Below are 10,837 nucleotides of genomic sequence, written 5' to 3'. Positions count from 1 at the left end.
GAGCGCTGTCCGCGGTACTGAAGAAAGGTCATCTCCTGTCTTGCAGAAGTTCAATTGGACAGGTGGAGTTGCTGTCTGTGGTGTTGAAGCCTTTCGGATTAGCTGATGGATGTAAATGAGCCTAATTTAGCATATGTGCAAAATTGGTTCTTTGGGGACCAATTAATAGTAGGAAAAATTTGTGATAGACTTTTTACTGCTTAATTTACTGTGTAAGAACTTCATGAAATTAGAAGCTTGATCTTTCACTTTTCAACTAGACACCCAATAAATAATCCCACAAAAACTAAATAATTTAGAATGCTAGTTTTAAGTAGAAAAGCTACAACTGTAACGTCAGATGCCATTATGTTAACAGAATACATGAACAAGGAGTTATGTATGGTACATCTTGTTTTCTGAAGTTCAATTAAATGACAACCAGACTTCAAAACTGCAGTATTTTGATTAGTCACAACAGAGCATGCTATTTTCAGGTAGTAGATATCAATTATATTGACGGATGAAAACATAAGAATATTTATTGTTGCCCTGGCAGTCATTATTATCTCTGCAATGATCAAAAAGAAAAGGAACAAATAGAATGGAATAAATGAGACAGCAAATACAAGACAGGACATGTTGGGCTGTACATGCTTTACAAGAGGTGTTTTAAACATGGACTGAAGGAGTCGCTAGATACCCTTGGTTTTAGCACAAGGTGTTCCTTTTAAAGTGCTCAAATAGTCAAATTATTTGATTGAATTGCCTGCTACATTGCAGAACTAGTCATTCATGATACTTATTTTTGACACTGCAGTTATGCCTCCATCTTAAAAAAAAAATCAATGCCCACTTAATGCCTTTGCAAAATGTAGGTTTATTTTCAAATCAGCATTTTACAATAGCTTAAGAAAAAATAGATTTAAAATAGATTTAAAAAATTTTGCTATCTGGAAGAAATAGTACTCATATCGCTCCTTACTTAAAATTTAGATATTCTTTAAATATGATATGATCTTATAATTTTTTCATAAGGGTTAACCTATGCTCTGTTAGTTGGTTATGAAAAAGATTAATTTTAAGATACAGGTCCAGCAATTTGCGTTTTGTGCTTCCTGATCACTTAAAAATATTAATATATAGTAATATATTTATCACTATCCATCTTTGTTTCACTTACTAATGTAAAATATTAGGATTGGATATTTTAATCTATATGCATGGAGGACAGCATATTACCTGTTTCAATAATAAAATATATTTTTATGTTAAAAGAAAATATATTTCTGTACTTTTTTTCTTGAATAAATTGCTACTTGTGAAAGCCAAGACAGTCACTGTCTGGGGACTCTGAATATTCTGATCAGAACACTAGAAAATAATAAGATATTTTTAGACAAAACTGTGCCACTCAGTGTTGCTCAAGCTATGATTCCATATTTTAGCTCTTCGAGAAACAGATATTCAGAAAACCAAGTGAGAAGAAATTTGGACATAAATTACTGAAGCCTTTGGAGTTTGCTGCACCCATTCAAATATCATTGTCTTTTAATATATGCACAATTACTTTAGATAAGGTAAAAATGGGTGGGAAATATGATTCCCTCCTTTTAATTCAACATTTTCCCCCCTAAAAGGCCACTTGCAGAAATCTGTTTTTATTGCTGGGTAGTAATCAAGGAATGTCCCACTTAAGTTTTTAGAGACTATCTTCACCTCTCCAATTGTACTTTAATCTATATTAATTCCTGGACAGAATTTTAAAAGTATAAAAAGACCCTCTTTCAGCCTGAAAACAGTTTACATTTGCAGTAAATTCCTCCGTGTTAGACCACTTCCTTTTTTTACAACTCCTAGGCAAAGTGACTTTGTCTTAGCTTGTCATTTATTAAAATTCATCAGTTGATGTAGGAAGTCCGCTTGCATACATCCGTCACTACCTTAGTAAAGACTCTTACTGGAAATAAATGCACTTTTTTTCCACGCAGATAAATCCGACTTCTTCCTTGCAGCTCAAGGTGGGCGACCAGATCGGTTGCATAATAGATGTTGGGAAGCTCGCTGGCAGGAAGCCTTAAGAGGCAAGCAGCTATCTCAATTTTTCTCACTTAATCTTGGCTTCACGTCAGAAGCTGTGCAGCAGTGCAGTAGAATAGGGCCTGGCAAAACCTTTGCGAGCAAAGCGCCTTTTGTGCTGGGACTGTGGCTCGCTACCGACGCCTCGGCGGTTTCCAAGGCTGGGCTTCCTATTGATTTTCCTCCTCCTTTGCTTTCCCAGGCTCGCGCGGCCGGACATTGTGGGTGTGCGTGCTGGATTTCTCCCGGATGCTTCCCGACTAACATGGATGTCCCACCATCCCTTGCAGTGGAAGGTTGCTCCTTGGCGCAGTGAGTGAAGAACATGCAGTGATTGCTAATGGGTTTGGGAAGCGGAGACTCCTTTCTCTGTCTGTGACCATGCCGTGATCGTGTCTGCGGCCACCACTCGACGCATCCTCATTCCTACCCGAACCGGGAGCCTAACGCTAGATCGGGGAAGTGGGTGCCGCGCGTGTGGACACAGAAACACCATGAAGATTATTTCCCCGATTCTAAGTAATCCAGTCTTCAGGCGCACCATTAAACTCCTGCTGTGCTTACTGTGGATTGGATATTCTCAAGGAACCACGCATGTATTAAGATTTGGTAAGATTCCCCATCCCTCTCCACCGCCTGGTATCTGGCTCAGAGGCAGCCGGATGTAAACAGGCGTGTTCGCTCCTCTAGGCGGGTGGGTTCCGTGCATTTCGACCCCAGGGTTTGAAAGGACCCACTGTGCTTTTCATTTCTTTTCTCCCCACCCCACCCCTTTACTGAAAAAAAAAAAAAATTAGCCGCGGGAGGATGAAGTGAGTGTCAGTGTGTGGTAGTGGTGGCTGCGTTGCGTCCCCATGGTAGCCAGTCTCAGAGACGGTAATGACGCTGGGGGTACGGCCACTGCCTCTGCTCCCTCCTGTCTCCCCGGGAGCCTCCCGGCTTGGCCCGCTGCTCCTTCCCCAAGAACGTGCGCGCTGGGGCTACACGCCTCTCAGATGGCCCGGCCAATGAGTTAATATCTGGTAACTCTTTGGCAAGTTGGCGTCTGTCCGCTTCCGCCTGGGACCTGGGCAGGTCCGCAAGTGAAAGGCGCTAACCGTTTTGATTTGTCATCAGAGAGCCTTTTCGGTTCATTCTACCGGTTTTTCCATCCCTGGTGCCTTTATGGGTACGCGGAGCTTTTAAAGATATTGTTGTAAGGCTGAAGGCTCTACTTAACAAGGGGAGGCTGCTGTTTGAGAGAAATAGCATCGTGAGGGAGAGTTTTTGTTTGTTTTAAACTTGTGAGTCCTCCTCTCACAGGTTTCTCACTGAGCGTCCTGGACTAATAATACATGATGACCAGTGGTGACTGGGGCGGAGGGAGTCTGTGTATGGGAGTCTAAGTCTGCATCTTTATTTCACTTGTAGCATGATTAAAAAAAGCCGAGGTGGCCGTTCTATATGAGGGGAACCCATTGCTTTCCTAAGGAATCAGGTTTCCTTGGGGCTCGAAGGAATCTAAACATGAGACTCAGGTGGAAACGCTGGTCAGAAGATTTGCTTGGAGGAAATGAAGCGTGGGCAACGCTCAGCCGCTTCCGATGGCCAATGGAGTTTCAGTAGAACTAGTCAGGGAAAGTTCCCTTAAGTAGATAAGAGCCAGAGAGGAGAAAGCCAGCAGGGTAAACGCTCCCACTGTGGGTGCCTCCTTTGACAGTTCGAGTGGATTTAGACCAAAGAGTGCAGGAAACCGTATAATCCTGAGTATATGTCTTTGAGATAAAAGCAGATACATTAAGTCACTCAGTCAAATTTAAATCGAAGAGTGATTGCCTGTACTTCCTATTATGTCAGCAACATCTTCTCTCTTGCCTTTTTCCAATATGCTTTTTCTATAATGATAAAATTCATCATCTATCTCAGGCTTTGTGGAACCAGGGTAGGAATTCTTTCACATACTGAAAAAGGGAACCCTACCTTCCCTCCCCCACCAACACATAGACACACCTGGAGTCCAGAAGACTGGTAATGACAAGAAAAGACAATGAGTTATAACTGGATTCCTGCTGTAGTAGTTTTCCTGCTTTCTTCATGCCTTTAGATGGTACTTAAGCACGTTGCTCTTAGCAACAAGCGTCCACAGGAATGCTTGTTTCTTTGGATGAGATTAAACAGGTCCCTGTATTGCTGGAAATGTGTGTGTGTGTTCAGCTGTTCTGCTTCAAGCATGGTAAGTGCTCCAGTTTGGTAGTTTTGCCCAATATTTTGAGTAGTACAACCTACTTATTTGGAATACTGAGGTGTCTTCTGAAGTGTGTTTGTGAATGAGTGCGTCTTAATGCGTTTGAGGACTGGGTGGGGAAAAAAAAGAAGTCTGGGAGCCGGAAGACTGCCACCAGTACTCTAAAGATTTAATTATTGCTGCTCTGGTCTTGCAGCATAATATGTGCTGAATCATTAGATTGTTACATTCGCTGATCATTTCATATCTTCATATTAAAAATCTTGGCGACTGTAGCAGTGTGTAGCAGCTTTCCAAAAGAGCTGACACACACACAAGAATAAATTTTCCTAGACCAGTGCTTACTAAGAATGTCTGTAAGAAATGGGGGAGTAGGCAGACACCTTCCCACCTGTGCCTTGCTACCTTAAACCAACAGCCCAGTTTCTAGATAACTTGTTATTTTCTCCATTAACTTCGAACATATTCCACGTGGAGATCCATTTTCTCTGATTTCTGACCTGAGCTGTGGTGAAGGACTGTATACATGATAATCTTTGGAACATTTACCTGTTGGGGATGTTTTGATGCAATGGCAGGAGTTTTATTTTCTTCTGGGAAAAACATGTTTTGAGTGGGGTGGAGATTGGTTGCGCCCATATGAGCCACTCTTGAGAAAGGTTATTTTCAACTTCAGCTGAAAAGGCGAACCAGAGCCTCATCCCAGGCCCAGTGCCTTGGACGGGAAGGGGTTGGAATCGCTGGTGAAGCAGCTGCCCCTGGGGTGCGGGTGAGACCCGCCGCCTCTACTGAGGAGGTGGCATCCAGCCCCTTCCCCACCGACCCCGGTGTGGCTGGCCTGTGCCAGCCGCCGGGCGCCTCTGCGGCGGCGCTATGGCAACCGCGGGGCCCCGCGCGGCGGCCGCCCCATCCCCGAGCCCTCTTCCCGTAGGTGGTGGCAAACCACCTTTACGGGCTCTCTGCTGGCCTTCCCCCTGCTCCCGCTAGTGCTGTGGCTTGAGCCTGCGTCCTCCTACCAACGAGTGTGGATCGGGGAGCAGCCTAGGGTGCTGACACTTGCCGAGTCCCTCGCCACCCCCGCCCATCTTCCGAGTGCTCAATCTCTCTGTCTCTCTCTCTGTCTCTCTCTCTGTCTGTCTGTCTCTCTCTCTCTCTCTCTCTCTCTCTCTCTCTCTCTCTCTCTCTCTCTCACACACACACACACACACACACGCGCGCGCGCGCGCGCGCGCGGACAAATGCACTCTAGCGAAGCAAGTCTAACACTCTGGCACAATGACTCCTCTCTGGTCCCCAGGAAAACTTCCTGCAGTCGCTTCCGCGAGCGCCTGTGTCCTGGCGCCCCCTCCCATCCTGCCTGGCCTCGGGGCTGCCCACTAGGGCCTGCTACTCCGAAGCCGCTTTGTAAACACCTTCTAGAGAAAGTCCCCCGAGCGCCGACCCCAGGGAGCTTTCCCGAAGCTTCCAGGCAGCCTGGGGAGATGGGGGAGCGACCTGAGGGTCAGCCAAGGGTCAGCTCCTCGCCCGCAGGCGGGCGGCGCCGCGCCGTGGGTGGGTCGTGTCAGTTTCCCCGCCTTTGATCTTGGCTTGGCCCAGATTGGCTTCTCCAGGGCGACCACCCAGCGGGCGCGTTGTCGGGGGACACGGTGGATCTTGGACACTTAGAGGGTCAGTTTCCCCGCTGCAGGTCAGGTCAGAAGTCCTGGGGTCGTCGTTTTCAGGCACGGAGCCTGCGACGCCCCCCGCGGGGCTTCTCGGGTGCGCTCCCGCCCGGCAGCCCGCGGCGCCGAGCAATGTAAATGAGGCACCTTTGTTTCCCCGCAGCTGCGGCCCGGCCCTGCTAGCGGCTGGACGGGCGAAGGCGCAAGCCCCAATTCCAAGGTCTCCCAGCACCACAGTGGCTCCGAGGTACTTGAACGTTTCTTTTGTTACTTTAGCCACCCTTCTCTTCTCGCTCGACCTCTGCTCCTGGGAAAGCGTGGGAAGGGGTAGAAGCCAGCTCCGGGCGGGGCTCCACGCGGGGCTAGCAGTCCGTCTCGGAGTTTGGGGGTTGGGCGGCTTTGGCATCTTCTTTAAGGAATCGCTTCCCAAGCCACCACTTGTTTACGATCTTCGAGATCGGGTTTTCCAAATTCCTTATCTGAAATGGCAGTTAGAATGCCAAGAGCGAAGACAGGAACCCAAACTTTCTCCCAAACTCGTGGGCAGCTTCTCCAAGACAGTCCTTTCAGAGGAGCTGAGATTGTGGTAGGCCACTCATTCCCTTCAGATGTTTCGACCTAGCTTTTCTCTTCGGCGTTACAGTAGGACGGCTTTTTTAAAAGGCTTCCCAGGCGAGGTCTACCCCCAGACGCGCTCGGACCTCCTTGGCACTGTGCGCTGGCTCCATGGCACAGCGCTTAGCCACCTTCCTGCGCACATGCCAAAGGTGAAGGCCACCAGCTCAGGGCCAGCCCAGATTATAAAACCCACAGAGTGAGAGGGAATGGAAAGTGTTCCTATGGAAATCCCCCTATTTGTTGGCTATCCCATGTGCTCCCAGATAGAATCATTAGTAGCAGATGTGCTACAATATCGAGGAGTGTGAATGAATTGGCTGGGCTTAGAAGCTGCCACTCTCTACAAGATCTTTGGAAGAGATTTTTCTTCTTTAGGTGAGGTGGGCGGGAGGGGGGGAGCGGCTTTACAGCTGGAAGCTGGAAAAGTGGCTCTTGGGAGGTGGGGATGGGGGAGTAATAGAGGCTACTGTCTGAAACAGATAAAGCCCGAACACCTGCTCAGCTGAGCTCTGGAAAGCAGGGGAGGGAAATCTTTCCAAGAATCACCAAAACAACGGCCACGCTGAAAAACAAAAAAAAAAGAAAAGAAAAGAAAAAAAGAAAAAGAATCTGATCTGTTTTTTTCACGTAAGTTCTCACTTATTCTTAAAGCTTCAAAGAATAACTCTGATGTGATCCATCAACGGAGGCACACTCGTTTCAGAAAATGACTTAAAAATGATCTTTTTGTCCTCTAGAAATAGCACCTCTTCTCCACCAAGACACATGGGACTCAACATGTTTTCTGGCTGTGTGAGGTTGTCTTTAAGAAGTGAACAAGGGTTTATATGTCAGTAGACATTTCTTCAGATAGACACCTTTTGCTTTTTAGCTTAATTCAAGTGATCACTGCAGTGTGTTCAGTTCTGAATTCTCAAATGACACAGTTTCAACATTTACTCAGCACAGGAAAGTTAATGTGAATTGCTCCCACACAAAGGAGGAACATAACATAAACCAAACACAGGATGTATCATTGGTTATCAGAGCCTTTTCAAGTCTATTGACCATTAAATAAAGGGTTGCCTATGATAATGATGACATAATCTTTGATTTTCTTTTAATTATCAAAATTTCTGATAAATGTCTTGCTCTTTTGTGGTAGAAATTCAAGTGAGAGGGATTTATTTTCTCTTTCTGTTCTTAGGATTTTACTGTGTTATTGTAGCTCCAATTCCATTGATTCCCTGGAAATTGTTGATGTCCACTTTTACACATCAGAGTAGAAAGTAGTTCTCTGTCTTTCAACTGTAATAGCCTTAAGGCTTTAATCTACTGCATCCATAATACCTGGGGTTTGCAGGAGATCTGAAGTTTTCCTCGGTAGGATGGTCTAAAGTATTGAAATGGAATTGTTGATTGTTTTGCATTTGGGTGGTGAAGCTTTGTCTTCTGTGGACTTTCAATTTGTAATCCAGTTATCAAGGTACTAGAAGTGCTTAAAATGAATCTTAAACCCTAAATCTTAGCATGAAAGGTAAGGTCAGAATCCCCTGAAAGAGAAGGAAGTAGGTGCACATCATCATTATCGATTGGTCTAGATTAAACACTGAAGAGGGAGATTTCAATCTGATAACGTCATAGGGCTTCCTGTTTTTCTTTGCTGCTTCTGCTGACAATTTTGTAAGATAATTAAATTGCCTGATTGAAGTCACGGTGGTCATGCCGCGATAAAGACCATTTGGATTTAATGGAATTTAAAACAACAGAGCACTGAACACAACTCTTACCGATCAAGAATTTTAATGGCCCATTCCCTGTGCTGACTAAATAGAATGCCCTTAACAAGTTTAATCGAAAGGGCAAGGCAGATTAGCACTATATAGTCTTTATGGTTGAAGATTGGGGAATTAAAATTATCGCTTTAAAAGACTCATTAATGCATTATCAATGTAGGTTAAATAAGCTTTCTTTAGACCTTCACCATATACTGTGAACTTAGGTTGAGGACCAAGTTTAAATAAGGAAATATTTTTAAGAGCTCACTTCATAAATGGAATTATATACCTTTCTTATTTCAAAAACAAAAGACGTGTAAAATTCTTTGAGAGGATCCAGGGTATTGAGGGTAAGTGTTGATGACAAATCCTTTCTTTTCAGTAACTGAAAAGAACAAATTTGACTTTTCTTTAAAAGTTTTGTTTTTGGCAATTTTTTCTTATAAGCAATGCTTATCTGTACTAGAGAAACCTCAAAAATAATTTCAAAAAATGTTCTTCTACAGTTTCAGTAGAGTCATAGGTATCTGACTTAGGATCTATGCTGTCTTTTTAATCCCGCCCTTGTTTTTCCTTAATGAAACTTATCCATTCAGGTTACCATACTTTAGTGCATTCAGGTTCCTTCTGCCCCTGGAAAAAGGGCAATTCTTTGCTTCACATTGAGAACACATTTAATGTTCTCATTTTCACATGGTGAAAGTCAAGCTTCAGTCTCTTATGGGATTGTTCCTTCCAACTGCTTCTTGCCTTGTGAAATTGTCCTCTCAAAGTTGTCTGTTCCTTTGATTATTCTAAAAAAACACCCAAACCCAAGTTTTTATATAAAAAATCTCTCCAATTTTGATTGTACATAATTTAAAAAATTGTTTAAAAAAATTCCAAGTTGACCAAACCGAAAGCACTCAGCTGGTTAGGAGGGAGCCTCAGAGTCACCAGTTTTCACCCTCCTGCCCACCCCACGTCCCCACTCCTCATTGATCCCTGAACAAGTAGGCTTATTTGTCTCTTGCCTCACACCATTAGGGCCAAACGTTTTATACTGTTATGTTTTCAAAGTGACAATTAGCTTATCAGATAAAACTAATATGGTAAAACTGAATGGGAGGTTAGAGAAGACCCTTAAGATCTTTCTGCAAAATTTTTTATTTTCCATTTTATTTTTATATTTGGGCTTTGAAGCTCTTCTTCATTTACCACAGCATTCAAATATAGCATTTTCCTATCGATTGACTTGAATCCTTCGTTTCCTTAATTAAAAACTAAGCATTCTTTTAATAGAGACAGGTCACTGGACAGCAGAGCTATGTGTAAAGATCTGAAAGGGTCTGGGGACGTTGTGGCTTTCAGATGTTTTTCCCACGGATACATGTAATTCTATCAGTCTTTCTTTTTGGTTTAGCATTTGCCCTCTTCCGGGGCCTTGTTTTAAGACAAGTATATTCTGAAAGGGAGAGCACATAGTCCCTAGACTGTAAAGTTAGGATAAGTTTATTAGATCAGTCGATTCTGTCTGTGATAGAGATGCTCAGATATAAAAGAGAATTCCAGGTACTGAGGGAGTGCTGAGTGATTAGCACTGATGTGAAGGGGAGGCTGAAAAAAGAGGGAAGCCAAATGCTGTTTGATACACAGTCTTTTCTAGCTTTACCGCCAGACATTTCAATGCGTTGTAAATTGATCTTTTTGCTTGTATTAGTCCAAGTCTTTGAGCATATGTGATGATTTGAAATCAGATGTCAATGATATTCTTACATTGACATATCTCCTCCCAATCAAAAGGATCTTTAAATACTTTTCACACCCTTTTAAATCAACAAGGTACTTTTCCATCATTGAAGGAAAGCAAGTGTTTGAAAGGTGTTGCCTCTAATTCCCACTTCTATCTCCAGCTCTGCCTCACTCTGAGTCCTTGACCTATCACATTGGGAATATTGCTCAGCTAAAATGATCAAATAAGCAACGCAAATATCAAAGAAGTGTTCTGCTTCAGTATCATCATAGGCATTTAGTTTATTTTATGTTGTCTTTTTAATCCTGCTCATCTTTCTACCAACGAAAGCCTCCATATTGTGTTGTTTATTATACCTTTTAGTGCATTCACGCCCCTCCTTGCCCAGAAGAAATGAAATGAAAACTCTTTCAAGATGAAGGAAAACTATCGAATCATGTAATATGTGAGCCAAAGGGACCTTTAGAGATCAAGTCTAGTATCCTAGGTTTAGATATGAGTTGCCAAGAGCAGTTAAATCTCTTTTTCTGGTCACAGCTAGTTAGTGTCAGATTTTAGACCAAAACATGAATATCCTGACTGCTGGTTGAGTGATGTTTTTCAGTGAATTATGCTATTTTTCCAGGGTAGCCTCTGATTCTCTGTGCTTTGCATCAATTTTAGGAAGAGTCAGTGGTTCTGGTAGCTTCCCCTAGACATTTGCCTCCTTTGTTTCTTCCACCTTTTCTTTCATAGAACATTATTCCATAGGTTATCCCTTTTCTTTGTCGCCTTTGTCTGTAGCCCC

General features: G+C 43.6%; 1 protein-coding gene across 3 annotated transcripts in view; it reads left to right on the top strand.

The window, feature by feature from the left end:
• The window catches only part of GRIK2 (glutamate ionotropic receptor kainate type subunit 2), a 661,376-nt gene that overhangs the window by 7,812 nt on the left and 642,727 nt on the right, over positions 1 to 10,837 (top strand). For all 3 annotated transcript variants that reach the window (XR_007470694.1, XM_049695632.1, XM_049695634.1), the window contains one exon: positions 2,261 to 2,667. Coding sequence is in view for 2 of the 3 variants with exons in the window: in XM_049695632.1 (XP_049551589.1) it covers positions 2,553 to 2,667 (115 nt within the window). In the remaining variant the exon portion in view is untranslated. The remainder of the gene's footprint in view (positions 1 to 2,260; positions 2,668 to 10,837) is intronic.

This window comes from Orcinus orca, chromosome 12, assembly GCF_937001465.1.
Source record: "Orcinus orca chromosome 12, mOrcOrc1.1, whole genome shotgun sequence".
In the NCBI taxonomy this organism is placed as follows: Eukaryota; Metazoa; Chordata; class Mammalia; order Artiodactyla; family Delphinidae; genus Orcinus; species Orcinus orca.
The sequence above is the reverse complement of the archived record's forward strand: the minus strand, read 5'-3'. Positions and strand labels throughout refer to the sequence as shown.